This window comes from Branchiostoma floridae, chromosome 9 (genome assembly GCF_000003815.2).
Source record: "Branchiostoma floridae strain S238N-H82 chromosome 9, Bfl_VNyyK, whole genome shotgun sequence".
NCBI classification, from domain to species: domain Eukaryota; kingdom Metazoa; phylum Chordata; class Leptocardii; order Amphioxiformes; family Branchiostomatidae; genus Branchiostoma; species Branchiostoma floridae.
Window position 1 is genome coordinate 11,501,595 of NC_049987.1, and position 16,231 is coordinate 11,517,825.

General features: G+C 40.2%; 2 protein-coding genes and 1 long non-coding RNA gene across 4 annotated transcripts in view; 1 reads left to right on the top strand and 2 right to left on the bottom strand.

Annotated features, from left to right (window-relative positions):
- LOC118423142 overlaps nt 1-1,381 on the bottom strand; it is a 5,318-nt gene extending 3,937 nt beyond the window's left edge. The window contains exon 1 of the long non-coding RNA XR_004831993.1: nt 1,157-1,381. This is a non-coding gene — a long non-coding RNA (uncharacterized LOC118423142). The remainder of the gene's footprint in view (nt 1-1,156) is intronic.
- LOC118423140 (U3 small nucleolar RNA-associated protein 14 homolog A-like) overlaps nt 1-8,691 on the top strand; it is a 14,443-nt gene extending 5,752 nt beyond the window's left edge. The window contains exons 2-14 of one of the 2 annotated variants that reach the window (XM_035831146.1): nt 1,389-1,409; nt 2,197-2,266; nt 2,495-2,571; nt 3,130-3,200; nt 3,585-3,727; nt 3,870-4,025; nt 4,422-4,639; nt 5,004-5,205; nt 5,508-5,693; nt 5,836-6,325; nt 6,582-6,954; nt 7,445-7,544; nt 8,079-8,691. In XM_035831146.1, the coding sequence (XP_035687039.1) occupies nt 1,389-1,409; nt 2,197-2,266; nt 2,495-2,571; nt 3,130-3,200; nt 3,585-3,727; nt 3,870-4,025; nt 4,422-4,639; nt 5,004-5,205; nt 5,508-5,693; nt 5,836-6,325; nt 6,582-6,954; nt 7,445-7,544; nt 8,079-8,366 (2,395 nt within the window). In that variant the 3' untranslated portion in view covers nt 8,367-8,691. The remainder of the gene's footprint in view (nt 1-1,388; nt 1,410-2,196; nt 2,267-2,494; nt 2,572-3,129; nt 3,201-3,584; nt 3,728-3,869; nt 4,026-4,421; nt 4,640-5,003; nt 5,206-5,507; nt 5,694-5,835; nt 6,326-6,581; nt 6,955-7,444; nt 7,545-8,078) is intronic. The other variant, XM_035831147.1, reaches the window with a different exon arrangement.
- The window catches only part of LOC118423141 (probable arginine--tRNA ligase, mitochondrial), an 8,240-nt gene continuing 700 nt past the window's right edge, over nt 8,692-16,231 (bottom strand). Inside the window, exons 2-18 of the mRNA XM_035831148.1 lie at nt 15,960-16,033; nt 15,678-15,789; nt 15,281-15,364; nt 14,738-14,975; nt 14,343-14,419; nt 13,539-13,697; nt 13,033-13,139; nt 12,340-12,435; nt 11,823-11,883; nt 11,345-11,421; nt 10,978-11,102; nt 10,551-10,618; nt 10,252-10,361; nt 9,946-10,041; nt 9,551-9,625; nt 9,312-9,375; nt 8,692-9,130 (exon numbers count right to left, since the gene is read on the bottom strand). Coding sequence (XP_035687041.1) covers nt 9,044-9,130; nt 9,312-9,375; nt 9,551-9,625; nt 9,946-10,041; nt 10,252-10,361; nt 10,551-10,618; nt 10,978-11,102; nt 11,345-11,421; nt 11,823-11,883; nt 12,340-12,435; nt 13,033-13,139; nt 13,539-13,697; nt 14,343-14,419; nt 14,738-14,975; nt 15,281-15,364; nt 15,678-15,789; nt 15,960-16,033 — 1,710 coding nt within the window. The 3' untranslated portion in view covers nt 8,692-9,043. The remainder of the gene's footprint in view (nt 9,131-9,311; nt 9,376-9,550; nt 9,626-9,945; nt 10,042-10,251; nt 10,362-10,550; nt 10,619-10,977; nt 11,103-11,344; nt 11,422-11,822; nt 11,884-12,339; nt 12,436-13,032; nt 13,140-13,538; nt 13,698-14,342; nt 14,420-14,737; nt 14,976-15,280; nt 15,365-15,677; nt 15,790-15,959; nt 16,034-16,231) is intronic.

Genomic DNA, 16,231 nt, shown 5'->3' on the forward strand with positions numbered 1-16,231 from the left:
TAGGCAAAGGAAAGGCCCCCGCTTCACCCGTATAATGCCCCATCTGGGCTTTAGGCAAAGGAAAGGCGCCCTATACACCTGTATATAATGCCTTATCTGGTCTATAGGCAAAGGAAGGACACCTTACTCACCTGTATAATGCCCTATCTGGTCTATAGGCAAAGGAAAGGCACCCTATTCACCTGTATAATGCCTTATCTGGTCTATAGGCAAAGGAAAGGCACCATACTCAGCTGTATAATGCCCTACATGGTCTATAGGCAAAGGAAAGGCACCTTACTCACCTGTATAATGCCCCTTCTGGTCTATAGTCAAAAGAAAGGCACCCTATTCACCTGTATAATGCCCTATCTGGTCTATAGGCAAAGGAAAGGCACCTTACTCACCTGTATAATGCCCTTTCTGGTCTATAGGCAAAAGTGAGGCACCCTATTCACCTTTATAATGCCCTATCTCGTCTATAGGCAAAGGAAAGGCACCCTATTCACCTGTATAATGCCTTATCTGGTCTATAGGCAAAGGAAAGGCACCCTATTCACCTGTATAATGCCTTATCTGGTCTATAGGCAAAGGAAAGGCACCTTACTCACATAACGTTCAATCAAGTATAAAGAGTACAACGTACTGGGAAAGCTCTGTAAATTCGTTTACACAAGGTGCCTCGACCACGTTAATCAGCCTCATTACTCATAATGGGTACCTACTGGCTGGCAAAATACACCTGGTGATTATTATTATTATTATTAAATGAGAGAAGAGACTCTGTAGATTTTAGATATAAAATGTAACCTCTTTACACCTACATTGTATACTTAATTTATCTAACTCTCTCGTCATTGCATTTAGCTCAGGTTGGTAGGAATACTAGTATGCAATAAAGATCATGATTGTCATTGCCATATAAAACAAAGACCACCAGTAAAACTACCATGTGTTGAACGGCAGAATATAACACCCGCCACGGAGCCAGACAAGTAATCACTTCAAAAATATGTCCTGGGTACACGTCGATCAATTGGTATGATATGAAGACATTTCTTACTATCTTAGTAACATGTACTGTTGTTTTTCTTCGACTGTCGACTGGATTTCTGTCAGTGATTGCTGACATTTTGGAGAAAAATGAGCCAAGAAATTACATTACATTTCGCCTTACCTATTATCAGGGGATCCGGGAGCTTGTTCTTTACGCAGAGAAGCTACTGTCACGTCAACAAAACGTCCAAGCAGCCGACAAAAGTAAAATTTTCGTGTGTTCTCCCTCCACCGCGCTCACCCATCAGAAATGTCCATGTTTCTGGTTTCGAGCTAAGTCTGTGGTCATGCGCACTGCGGCCCTTACATCACTTCCGGTGAACATGAAATCCCGGATAGGATCTATCCGCCACCATGGCAGACGATCCTGTCCGGTAAGAATCTACTTTGCAAATTTTCCTTTATTTCAACCAAACTGTGCTAACTGTCGTGTCTTTCTCAATGCGTAATGTTAGATATGGAGTTTGTGTACATATTTGCTGATATAAGGGGATATTTGTTGCAGAGCATAGTTTAGCATCGTGAGGACATGTGGTGCACGTGGCACGGTGGTCAGCTTTAGATCGTTTTCCATCAAACTTCCACATGTTCGTACATATATACACGCATTGTTACACATATCGTTACGCACTATCGGTTGATTACGGAAAGATATGCGGTTAATGGCCATGACTCAGCTTCATGGTTCGGAAAATAGGCCTAAAGGGGCTGTTTGTTTGTTTGTTTGTTTGTTTACTTTGGGCCCACTAGCTCCTACCCATAAAACATCATATGGACTGCTGTCCGTACGTTTGGAAATTATGTACATTTCAGTAAGTAAGCGAGAATGTTTAAGAAGAAGACCCAGAGTACACTACTATATCTGCTTTACAGGATTTTATCTTATCAATTTAAAAAAACAGTCCCATCAGTAAAAAAAATAAATGATTTCCAAGGTATTCCACTATTCAAGTTGAAAACTTTATTGGAGATACCCATAAAAATCCCAGGTAGGGAATTTTTATGTCAGTATCTTGCTTGTGATGTGGGGTTGCAGGTCAAGGATTTAAAGAACGCTGTGGGGACAGAGATGTCAGGAAGGAGAGAGTAGAACTGGTCCGGGTAACTCGGCCATGATGATGATGATGATGATGATCTGACATTTTGTATCTTTATGAACAGGACCTTGCTGGCAGTGAATGCAGACCAGGCTGATGAAGATGACAGTGCTCTGGTTCTCAGTGATGATGAGGTACACACACACCATACAGTGTGATCATTCACCATGGTTTCCCTTCTCAAATTCACTAATTGATAGTCATTAGTTAGTATTTGAATGAGAAGAAGGCCATAAAATATGTCTGATATTAACCACATAACTGTTGTGCTTCAGAACAGGGTCAAAAACAAAGCCAGGTTAAATCAAGGTCGAGCATATAATTATAAATGACATGGCAATGAAAATGTATCTTATTTCCAGGCTGAGTCAGACAATGAGGGGCAGCACAGAAACCTGCTGGATGCCATCTCATCACTGGACAAGAAAAGCAGAATTAAGTATGACATCCAGATAGACACTGTTTTTATGCTAGTATGTTTTAGAAAGTGAAGCCACACCAATACCACAATGCTTTGATGAAGATTATACATCCATGTCATATGGTATGAAAAAAATGGATATGATTTTGGAAATGGTCAGATGTTTCAGGTACGCATGCACTTCCTTTTGTCAGTGGCACAGATGAGTAACTCCAATACCACAATGGTTAATTAAGGGTAGGCATCCAGGTAATAAGATGCAGATACTAAAGAAAGATGATAGAGAATGCGACATCTGACCATTTACAAAAACTTATCCAGTATCTTCAGTAAGTTTTGTGACCATACTAGTAATGCATTTAGAATTTAGAGGATCTCATTGGTTTAGAAAATCAACCATTTTTTATATGAATAATGCAGTGCTCAGTAACCTGTGCAGATTCTTTATAACATTCATCAAGACTTTCAATTTTTCACTTCTTGATTTGCCCATTTGTATCATGTTCAGTGCCTGACAGCTAACCAATTAATGAATATGTACTACAGTCGTGTTTTAATCTGATTGTTCCTTTCCAGAGGGAAGGTCATCCAAAGGTCAGAGCCAAGTCTCCAGGTGTCTCCATTTGACATCTCCTCTGGTGATAATGGTAGGTGGACATTAACTATGAACAGTTGTGTATACTAATTGATAAGTGAGTGTTTCCTGTACCATCACCCTGGCATGGTCATCACACAGTATCATCAAACCTTATAACATGCAACGAAAAGTCACAAAATAGAGATTTTTTACATAGAAATTGCTGTAATTGTACTATTTTGTCGTTCAAGATTTAGTACATAAAAAGTGTCGCCCAGGTTAGAGAAAAATAATATTTGGTATGACATTATAATGGTATGAAAGTTAACTTTACACTTCAGCAGCAAGTTGAAATGCAAGCCTTCCAATATGGTGTCTTGAAACTTACATGTAAACTGGCTTTACAAGTTTGGAATGACTGTTGTTGATGATATCTACACCTGTTACCTGATAGGAGGAAGCCGTGTGCACCTTAACGAGCTGGTGGGGTCACTGCGGAACACCAACCAGTTCTCCAAGGTCAAGACTCAGATCCGCAAGATGCAAGGTCGCCAGAAGGTCATTGATGCTCCACTAGTCAAACCACAGGCAGAGAGGGTGAGTTCATGTTAAGGTTTCAACTTTTCTTCATTCAACCCCTTTTCTTCCAGGACCTATTCCTTTCTAGTTTTTCTTCCTGAACTTGACTGAAATTCGTAAATGCTTAAAAAACTTTGTTTTGTCCTTACTCCTTTCTTAGATTGAACGCTCGCTTGCATACAAAGCGACCAAGAAGGAAGTGTCTCGTTGGACCCCTATTGTGCGGCAGAACAGACAAGCTGCACAGCTGGTCTTCCCACTACAGCAGGAACCCGTGTCTCTACCAACTACAGACAGTATGGTCAAGTCATTTAAGGTGAGTAGGTTTTCTTATTTACAGTTAAAGGCCTTGACCAGAACCGACAGGATTTAAGATCTTATATCCATCCTAGAGCAACAGTTATATTTGTTTCCTCAACAAAGTTTAGTCAAGAAATGTTACAAGCAAACAGGCCTTAGAGTGTTTTAGGTAGCCTTCTTTGCAGACTTTGAGCGGGGCTGGCTGTTATTTTATTTGGGGAGGGGGATACGGTGGTTCACAATTTTCAAGGTTGGCGAAGGTTCTCTAATGTTGGGAAAGAGAATTTGCCTAGAAATGTAGTTTGCAATGGAAGGAAGTTTTGCCCTGCCTCATTTTTAGAGTACAGCACACACTGTGATGTAGTTATACCACAGTAGAAGTGCTAACAGGATCTCTTACTTTGCCTCACAGCCCAGTACCGACCTTGAACGTGAGATCTTCGAGGTTCTACACGGCAGCAAGTTTGCGGAACGGCGAGACCACGAGCTGACAGAAGCGGAGGAGGAGGCACTGCGAGCGATGAGTCTGGATGAGGCGCTGTCTCGCAGAAAGGAGCTGCAGAAGATGAGAGCACTGCAGTCGTACCACGCAGCAAAGTGTGCGCGGGAGAAAAAGATCAAGAGCAAGAAGTAAGACTTGCTGTTTCTCATAGATTTGTATCATTGAAGTTGCCCTTGCATCTGTAACAGATGCTTAGTGGTTGAACCAATCTCCATTTCTGTAGCCCTTGAGTCACACATTTGTGCAAGGTACTAGAGCTGGGAGCTAGTCTGCTGGTAGTGCTAAGCAGAGAAAGCAGCATGTACCATTCTTAAAGTCTTTGGTATGACTCGGACAGGGATCACAACCTGCTAAACATGAACATGCTGCCCACTCAACCATTGCACTGTCAGTACATGCATGTTAATTTGAAGTCTTTCAAACTACTCTGACTACAACTGACTAAGAATACTTTGTTGCCACCCCCTCATACCTGCATTGTCCTCCACACAGGTATCACCGTGTCAAGAAACGCTCGCGTCTCCATGCAGAGAAACTCGCTATCGAGGAGCTTCACAAGACAAACCCAGAACTGGCTCTGGAGGAGATCCGGAAGGCGGAGAAGCTCCACGCCGAGGAGCGGGCCAGTCTGCGCCACAAGAACACGGGCAAGTGGGCACGCAGCAAGATGGTCATGGCCAAGTTTGATGATGAGGTTGGTCTTGTGTGTGCTCAAGTCTAGATTTCTGCCACAGTACGACTTGATCTGAGTTCGAGTTTTAAAGATTTTGCTCCTTTTTCATAAAGGTATTCTTTCTTCAACAGCTTTAAATGACTCTGGTAACTGTTAAAAGATTGAAATGTTATTGACCATGAGGTTAACATCCAATGAAGCTCATGGTTGTCAGTGTTGTAGCACCAAAGACAACAGCCTCATGAATTTTTCATCATGAGGCTGTGGCTGTCAGGTTCTGAAGAGAAGATTGTGTTCTCAGATATTTGACCTTTAACCCCCAGGCTCGTCAGGCAGTCCAGGAACAGCTGGAGAAAAGCCGTGAGCTGACCAATCAGATCCGAGCTCTGCAGCAGGACAGCAGCAGTGATGATGATCAGGAGGAGAGAGAGGAGGAGGAGAGTGAGGAGGCAGTTGTCATGGAAATGGGGGTTGATGATAAGAATCCATGGATGCGGTCTGCCCTGAAGGTAAGAATATGCTAAAACAGCAAAAAACTTGTAATACTCACTGTATGTGTTAGGTGTGTTGCAATACCCTTAAGAATTTTTTTTACAAAATAACGTTATCATTTAGACCAGATAACATGAAGCATTCTGACTCCTTTCCTAGATAAATTCAAAAAGTGACCAAAAGGATGATCCACCTGTAGAAGAGAAACAACAGCTTAGAACAGATGAGGAGGAAACAGAACAGGTAGAGGAAGTCACAAGTGGAGAAAAAGACACAATAGAAGAGCAACCCCAACAAAAGCACATAGATGAAAAAGAAGAGCTGGAAGAAGTCAAGGTTGAAAATGCAAGTACAAAGAAAAGAAGACGAAGGAACAAGAAAAAGAAGGAAGGAGAGAATGAAGTAGAGGAGAAGGCAGACTGGTCTGATGTTTTAAAAGATGAGAAGAAAACTGGCAAGAAGAGAAAGAGAAGAAGGAAAAAGACAGAAGTGGATGCCAAGAAATCCCGACCAGATGGAGGAGTGATGGGGAGGACCACTGATGAGGCTGGGGAGGTACAGGACTTTGATGATGATGAGACAATGTTGGAGGAAGGGCTGGAGAGGAGGAAAACACTGGAAGAAGTGGAGGCAGCCGCAAAAATACCAGGTTATTATTTTTGTCTTGTGTTCTGACTTCTTACTACTTTGCTAACCTCGAGTCCCTTATTTCTAACCTTCTAACCAATACAACTAGGGGTGAAAAACTGCTACTTTAGTGTGCTATATATTTAAGAACTTTTTAATAACGTTTTGATATAAACTGAACTTGAAATTAGCGCATAACCTATTGCTTATCACATATTTCTGATTGAAAAAGTTATAGATTTTTCACTTCTTAAGATATTGTATTCTTTTTTTTCCAGCAGATGCAGAGACGCTCTCCACACAGCAGCCAAAAGTAGACCAAGCCACCAACCCCTCACTCCAGAAGCAGAGAGAGATTGTGAAGGAAGTTCACATCAACCCTGAGAAGTTCTTCACCATCCAACCCTCCAAGCTCAAATCCTCTGCTCCGACCTACCTCGATGTGGATGACAACATCGACATGATAGATTTTGACCAACAGAGGGAGAACATTGAAGAAGCGTTCGCCAACGATGATGTGGTGACTGAGTTTGTGGAAGAGAAGAGGAAGGCAGAGGAAGCAGGGAAGCCAAAAGACATTGACTTGTTCATGCCGGGGTGGGGGAACTGGGGAGGAGTCGGGGTCAAGGTCAATCGCAAGAAAAGAACAAGGTAGGTCCTGTTGGTGGTGCATAGGGTAGGAACCACTGAGCAAAAAGTGTGCAGAGCAAAAAAATAAAAGTGTACAGTGCAAAAAAGTAAGTGTGCAGCGCAGAAAAAGTGTGTTGCACTGAAAAAAGTGTGTTGCACAGGAAATAGGTGTGTTGATCAGAAAAAAATAGGTGCGTTGCTGTCGGCCACAGTATATGTCTCTTTATCAACCCAGTAAATCTCAGAGTTTTGTGATGGCTGATAGACTTTGTCATAAACATGTCTAAGATAGTGGCAACCCCTGCTTGACTAGTGAGGAATCCACAACTAGACTGGTGAAACAATCAGCATACAGCTGGCTAAAGTTCTGAGTCATGTGGCTCCTGCATCATATTGTTTGTGAAACATGCTTAGTCTACACGTATATCTAATGTACAAAAAAGATGAGTTGTTCAGATAAATCTACAATGTGTTTTTGACTATGGCAATTTTGTTTGTTGATTTTTGGCAGGTTCATAAAGAGGGCTCCGCCCCCAAAGCCTCGGCAGGACTGGGGTCTGCACCATGTTATCATCAACGAGGACAAGGATGTGCACCTCAAAACTCACCAGGTGGGTCCTAGTCTTACAACTGTACATAAGGGTGGAACCACTACTTGATAAATTTGCACTATGTATAATCATTTGAAACTAGGAGTTTGTACCAGTTCAGGAAATTCAGGTACATGTACGATTTAGGTCCAGAGGATCAGGTTCAGGTCTAATTGTTTGTTTAAACTGGTGAATGGGCGATGCTCAAAACAATTGCCCAATTTTCTACAGAAGTGGAGTACCCAACTCCCATTTTAAAATCCTATTTTCATGTAAACTTCATGTAAGTTTGACTGTAGAAACTTGGTAGAAATGGCTATAAACTCTACTCTGCTTTGTCCCAAAATGTGTAATCCCATGCTGATATAATCTGACCATTTTCAACTCGGTCAAAAATGCAGTCCACTGATTTTCAGGTCCGTTTTTTTTCAGACTGGTCCAACAAAAGAACTGTTCTGCACAGGTACATTATACCAGTTCCTACCCCTATATGAAACCTAAATAAAGTTTTTCTTTTGTTAAGACGACCCTTAAAAAGTTTATTTATTTTTCCAGGTGAGACAACTGCCCAAGGGTTTCGGGTCTATCAGTGAGTTTGAGCGCTCCATTCGAGCACCCCTGGGGAAGGACTGGAACACTCCATCTGCCGTGGCCAAACTGACAGAACCCAAGGTGGTCACCCGAGCAGGCACCATCATAGAACCTATCAGTGGAGAGGAGACGTTCAAAAAGAGTAAAGGGAAGAAAATGGACTTAGAGGGGATTAATGAAGAGAGGGAAGGAGGGAAGAAAGATAGGAGGAATGGAGGAAAGAGAAATAGCAAAAAGGGAGGCAGTGAATAGATTAATACAAGTGTAAGAATGCTGAAATTTCCTACGAAATTGAATTTTCATTATGAAAACTAAGTAAAAAAACACAACTTTGAAAAAAAAGATTATTGAAATCTTTTCCTAATGGGTTGCTACCTATGAGATGACAAACAGGAGGAATTGTTTGTAAATATGTTCATGTAGACATGTACATGTATCCCACTGATATTTATCAGATGGACCAAACAATGGAAATTATTTAGAACACAGTACAGTGTAGATATAGAGACCCATATTTACAGCCACAGTATCAAGTGATAATACAACAGAAATGAATAAATGAAGAATTCCAGTATGAGCAGATTTTACTGTTTATTTTTTATTTACAAGTCTCAGTGCAGCTCAGTACAACAGTTGCTTGAAGGAGATCACTGTACAGTTTTCTGTCACTCAACACATTTCTCCCTATATGTGTATTAATAAATGGAATAGCTGAAGTAGCATTTCAACCTGTCCACAGGTGTCATATATACAAATATGTGAGCCATCCTATTCATTGACTAATGTCAAATCAGGTTCACATGTGTCATACAGAAAAGAGCCTTCTCATTGGTCAACATCACATCCTGTCCACATGTGTCAAACAAAGTAGTCTTCCCATTGGTCAACATCACATCTTATCCACAGTAGAGCCTTCTCATTGGTCAACATCACATCCTGTCCACAGGTGTCATACAGAGTAGATCCATCCCATTGGCTAACGTCACACGAGCAGCATGGAACAACAGAAGACGTGCCTAAGAGGGAAAAGTTGAGACTTAGTGTCAGAACATAAAATGTATTTCAAGGCAGTACAGTGAGTTTCTATTCTTCATCATGCTTTCTGGGCCTGGCTGACAAGATTTACCCAAAGTGTACATAGTGCATAAAGAAAACAGTGTGGTCTGGATCAAAGTTTTATCTTAAGGTTCTACTTACTTCTGCCACATCCTTTGGGCTGCCCTTGACCTTGAGTGACTTGTGTGCAGCTGCCACAAGGTGACTAAGAAATGAAAAGCAAAAGGCAGATATAAGGAAATAGCTGACTTGAAAATAAAGTCAAATCAAACGTGTTGGCACATCAGAATATCAACTTCAGTAGCTTTCAAAATTTCAAGAAACGTCCTTAAATGACAACAAAGACACTAAATGTTTTACAACTTTGGCCAAGTTCTCACCTGAGCTGCAGATTGTAAGACAGGATGTGCCTTGGCTCTAATTCAGTCCAGGCTTTATGAACTGCTTGGTCAAACCTGAAAATGTTTAAGTCATAATCTAGATTATTAAACATCTAAAAGGGATCAAATTTAGAATAGGTTATGAAGTCTCAGCAGGTTTTGTAATAAACTAACTTATAGTATTTGTATACACTGCTATAGACAAACAGGAGATTGTGTGTAAAACTGTAAGTAACATCTCAAAATTTACTGAGAATTTATGACAATGCATATTTTGCATTTCAAATCTTACTTTGAATTTTTGGAAGAACAACTACAGTAATTGTAACAGTAACTGTAGCTCAACTTTAACTTTAATGACTAGTATATATCAGGGAAAACATGAGAAACATTACCCAGCTATCTGCTGCAGTAGTTGTAGCGCCTGTTGCTCCTGTAACAAGGCGGGGTCACAGCTGTCAGGTACCAACATCCCGCTTTCACGTTCTAAACTACACACATGACGCAGAAACAGTACAAATGATTTCACTTTTTACAATATTGGCCATACTACAAACGGTACACACTTTCCAGTTTGAATTTGAAAAAAAAGCACTTATGTCTGGTACTTTGGTATTTGAAACAAATATGCCAAGTTTGATAATCAAATGAAAAGATGTGCAAATAGGTGGCAGATATGATGATGAATGAATGGACCCTACCTACACAGCCTGGCATGTGTGTACTGCAGGAACACACCAGTGTCCCCTTTACTCTGCAGTGCCCTGTTCCAGTCAAACTTGTAGTCAGACAAGATCTTGCCACGGAAATCCTGGCATGCAGAAGACAATACAGGTATACAATGTAAAACATAACATTGACTAAAATGAGTACAAGTGTATGACTGAAGGAAGTTGGTCACCATATTGTATAGCACGGCAGGGATAGTGTCAAATATGCCTGTTGGCACTAACCAGGAGATCATTCTGGCTAAGTCTTAACGTGTCAAATGTTTTCTCACCTGAGCTAGTACTGCTGTGATCCCTACTGTCTCTGCAACCTCCTCAGGATTATCCATATGTTTTGTGGCTGGATAAGGTTAAGCATGGATTAGTACTGAAATTTTATACAAGATGTCTACAGCTGGCAAAAGAAACGGAGGCCAACCCAAAGAGACCTGGCAAAGAACAATACAGAATGAGATCTACAAGAGGGAGGACTGACTCTAGATACAGCGTCATGTATCGCTGAAGACTTGGCCAGATGGAGGTCACCTACATGTATATATTGGCTGAGGGATCACTAGGCTAGGCCTAGAAGAGGATTGAGTGAGTTACTGAGTATAAAATACAATCTAGCCCTGACTTTTGCATACTTAAGCTTGTACATTGCAGATATGATGCATTCAACATATGTGCATGAATATGATATTGATAGCTGAGCCTTACTTGCAGCCTGCTGCATATTGTCCAACATCTGTCTCTGTGCTTCATTCAGGATGTCTTCTAACAACACCACCTCCCCCCTCCTGGTCTTCATGCCTTGGACTCTTCCAAACTTTATATGGTGGCATCTAAAAATAAATTCAACAATCTTAAAATGAGACAAGAAAAGTGCAGCAACTTTTATCAGGACTTCCACAGCTATATACAAACAAGCAGATACAAATGGACTACGAACAGTTATATGAATACATGTACTAACACGTTATATGTCTGTGATCATACAACCGTTTAAAAAAAAGTATTTTGTCAAACAAACGCTTACCATATGGAATGGGGAATTTGTAACAAGTCTAAGTCTTAAAAAACCTACCTGTCTGCCCAGGTATATCCCATCTTCTCAAGTGTCTTGAACAGCTGGCGGAAGTGATCTTCTTGGCTCTTGTCTACCTGTGGTAATTTTTAGGAATCATGTAGATAAGATACAAGTTAAAGTTGAGGAAGTAATGTGTACCAGGCTAAACAGACCCCCCTACAAAAGTCACTTACCGCGACTCACCAATAAGTTTGGACACCCTATTATAAAATCCTAGCTATAAGCCTGATGTGTACCCTTACATCCAAGTTGATCACAAAGGACCATGTCTTAACTTACAATCTCTACAAGTCCCTTAATCAGGTGATGCAGAATTGAAATGTTTGTAAGATATAAAAAAACAAAAAGTAGCCTTTCAATGAAAATAGCACATTCTCATTATTGATTTGCATGTGTGAACAATGATATAATTTTAGAGCATGATGCATGGAAGCCATACTACTATTGTGATACAAGGCCTAGATCAAATACCTACCACATAATACATCCTGTCAAATTTAAACCTCTCATATCTGTCTACTGCAGCTGCAATGTCCCTGATGAAAGAGGGAATGAAGAAGATATTTGTGTTACACATCTAAAAGGTTAAATTAGCATAGATGTACATGTTCATTAATTCAAATAGGATGTCTTCAAAGATAAAAGCAAATTACCAAAGAGTTTGGGTTAATGACTCTCTTTATGTATGAACTTTATGGGCTACTTTTTACTTGTAGTAGACTGTATAAAAATTTCTCACTGCTAGTGGCTGACTGGCTATTGGTTAAGTCAATAGGGAATACTAGGAGCATGGTTTAGACAGGCAGTTAATGAATACCCATTACATATCTAAAATGGGGGGGGGGGGTCAATACATGGAAAGCGAGCCATTCAAATAAAGTGAGAAAAGGTGCACAAAAAACTGTTCCTGACAAATTGCAACATGCATTGTTCAGATACTTGCAAAGTGCAAATACATACAAAGTGACTCATTATTCCAAACTCTATATAACCTGGTGATGTATAGAGATGTTCCATCACTCCTGGTGACTGTGCTGTAGAAGGACATGCTGTTGTCTTCAGACAGGTCAACAACTCCAGTGCCTCTTCTATTGTTACAACAAACACATTCAATATGTGGTTACAATGGTCAAATATTTCTGTTTATGTATGTGTCTTGTTCCCTGTTACAAAGAGACTGACAGTACCAGTATGTAACGTTGGTTCACCTTTATCCGAGGGGTAACCTATATCCGTTGCTTTTAAAATTGAGTATTCAGGGATATAAAGTCAGCGGATTTTGGTTTCAAATTGCAATAGTTTTGACACGTTGCAGTTTGAAACAACCGTCCATCGAATTGATGTCGCTGAATACACTCTTTTTTTAAACAGCGGATTTAGGTTACCCCGCGGATAAAGGTGAACTAGCGTTACAAATTAATGAAAAAAGTCTATGAATAAATATATGCTGGAAGTAAAGAAGAACAAGTGTACTTGACTTGTGTACAATCTTCATCTTGCATATTACAAGTATATTTTTTACATAATTTATACACAATGTATATTTTCAGTCAGTGTACAGAAATTATATGGTGCATAGATATAGCATTCTGAAATGTTTCAGGAGACACCGGTAAAAAAGGTACTAAAAGGAAAAGTTGCCAGTACAAGTTTCTCTGACAAGAAGAACAGAAGAGTTTCTGTACTCAGTGATCTGTAACAGCCCAGCCTCCCGTAACTGTGAGATGACCTGCTGTGACCTGTAGGAGTACATGGACTCACCAGAGTACTCATCAAACTGGACTCCTAGTCTCTGGGGAAAAACATTGACAAACATCCATTCAAATATGTAGGGATAAAAATGAAGTATGACATTATTTGACTTTTATCTTATTCAGGTCTGTCCTTGGTGCTGAATAGTTGACTATTGATTATGGTGTTACCTGATGAATGACTGAACTGAACTGATTGAATATCATAATATCTGCATAACTGAAACATTGCCCGCTTTGGTTGCACATGCATCTTATCCTAAAGTGGTGGTGTACTTACTACAAGTTCATTTCCGACATTAACATTTTGCACTAGTGTCAAAACATATAGAGTATTCTGTTCCTCAACTTGTATACAAACTAAACTGTCTTGCATGCAATTTGATTACTTTTCCCACTTCATTAAAATCATAAACAAACACGATTACAAGTTTGTATACCTTGTATATCCTTGAGTATTCCTCTATACTTAAGTCCCTGAATCTTGTCCACAGCGCTAAGGCTGTCGGATCCCTGTGTTCAAGTAGTCTGAAGAACTCTCTGGCCTGCCTGTGGATGTCTTCATCCTCCTCAGCAGCTTGGTTTACCTTCACATACACCTACGTAACAGCCAAGGGTCAGCAGTATTAAGACATGAACACTTCATCCAAGAAACAAACAGTTGAGATCTCAATCTATAGCTATGTAGCCCATTGTAACTTCTCCCTACGTACTACAGCAGGGAGATAGTCTACGTTGTGTATGTTTTCAACTACCATACCCTTTACTAGATTCTGCTAAGGAGAGAAAGAGGTATGTACCATTTTCAGACACAGAAGTCTTTGATACAACTCGGAGGATTGACCTCAGGAGTCAGGACCTACCAAATGCAACAATTTACTCACTTGTCCAATCCTCCTACATAAGTGATTGACAGATTTGTTGGCAGGGTGTCCAACAATACTGTAAATGCATTTAAGTTTGCGGGGATTTAATTTCGCGGTAGCGGGAAAAAGGACTTTTCGCGGTGGTTTGCGGTAGTACCATGCACTGTAATCTCTCACTGCCACGGAAAAAATGTTCGCGGTGGTTTTAAATTCGCGGTGAAGCGGCCACCGCAAAATCCGCGAACATTAATCCACCGCGAAAGTTTCTGTATTTACAGTACTCTAGTCCTGGCAGAATATTCAACTGTGGGTCCTATCCTTGGTGCTGAAACAGAGGTCCTACCTATTGTCATGCAAAGGATAAACATCCAGACCCACCTCAAACAGATGCTGGATAGGATTTGTCTGCAGGGCCTCCTCTGAACCAAACAGCTGAAAACCTACAGCAAGAAGGCCTGTGAAAATTTAAAAAAATATATTTTGTACTTGGTGTAAATACTCCGGCCATAATTACATTTAATATTGGTGCTTCCACTGGCTCTCGGGTTAGCATGATATAAGTAATATGTAACACGGGCATTACTTATTGCCCTCGGTTCTGGCCCTCCTACAAAGTGGATTGCCCACCGCCCTCTGGGCAATCATACCCATGGTGCCTCGGGTGAAGGTGTGCTGAAGGTTAAAGTAAGGGATATCAACCAGAACATGATTTAACATTGGAATAAGCTTTTTTTACCAAGCCATATTGCATGATGGACCTTAAAAAGTCTTACCAAATTGAACCCCCCAGTCCCCAAGGTAGTTGATCCTGACCACCTTGTTACCAAGGGCGTGGTGCAGCTTGGCAATGAAGTTCCCCATGATAGTTGACCTAAGATGACCTGCGTGGAAGGGCTTGGCTATGTTGGGAGAACTGTACTCGACAACAACCTTCTCTCCCTTCCTCACACCAAATAAGTCACTCCGTCTGCCATACTGTTCTCTGTCCTCTTGTTCTTTGGAGAGGACACTCTAAAGGAAAAAAAAGATCATAATTCATTGTAGTGCAGATTGAGAATCATATTAAGCATGCTGACAGTCATCTACTATTGGATTGATTAATAGTAGTTTTGAATTTATATTGTATCAAACTAACAAAAAATGAACAAAAAACATCATACCACTTTGTTGAAAAAACTAATGAATATTCACTACAAATTCTGTTGATTTCTGCTTTAACCAATAGAAATTTGCCGTACAAGACTCAGATGATCATGATCTCAAGGTGTTTCCAGTGTCATCCATTTTTCAAAATCATATACCATATCGTGACTTACCTTTATCAAGAGTGCTTGATCCACAGAAAACTGGATTCCATATTTGTTGCTCACTGCCTTCAACACTGGGTGCTGGCAGCTTATCTGGTAAATCAACAGTCAAGAAAATTTTCTATGAATTTTCCATATAAATCAGAAACACATACAACAACATCTGTTACAACTGAAAGACATTAAACTCTTTATTTAGGAGTTACTCTGTAGGAAAACATTTCAATACCAAGCAAATCAAATGGCCTAAATAAAATTCTACCTTTTTTGCTTAACGTGTCTTATATCAAATACTGTAAATCAGCATCCAACATTATAGCCTCTTAGTTTTACATAATTTAGAACAACTTGACCTTACATCAGAGATGATCAAGACATCCCATGTTCATACAACACAGGCTCTTACCCTGTTTGTGAGGTTTGCTATTGTATCTTGTGCAGTTCCACTCTCTACTGAGTCTGGAGGCAGGACCCCGATGTCAATCAGTGGTTTAATGGGCAGGAGGAACTCTCCTTCACTGAAAAGAAGTCGAGATAATTGCGTACATTGTAACATACAATAGCAAATTATTTTATGTGGTCATAGATTGGAATTGTTATTATGATTGGAACATTACAGTGACTACATCTATCTACTTGCAACTGTTAACGTGATAAACTATATAATGAGAATATTTGTTACATGTACCTTGAAGTCTTTGGATTGGAAACTTGTATCAAGGGAACAATCTTTTCTTCATGTATTCTTGCTGCTTTTGATATCTGAAAGCATGTGAACATTAACGTGTATTATTAGTGTTACAAAACAGCAAGTCAATTTCTTGACGACTTCGTGTATGGACAAAAGCTATGAAGTACATCTGCCACGCAAACATTTCAAAACTAACATGCATACACGAACCAGGGAGCTTTTATCAGATGAAAGCTCCTTACACAAACTACACGAAACCAGCCTCCTTG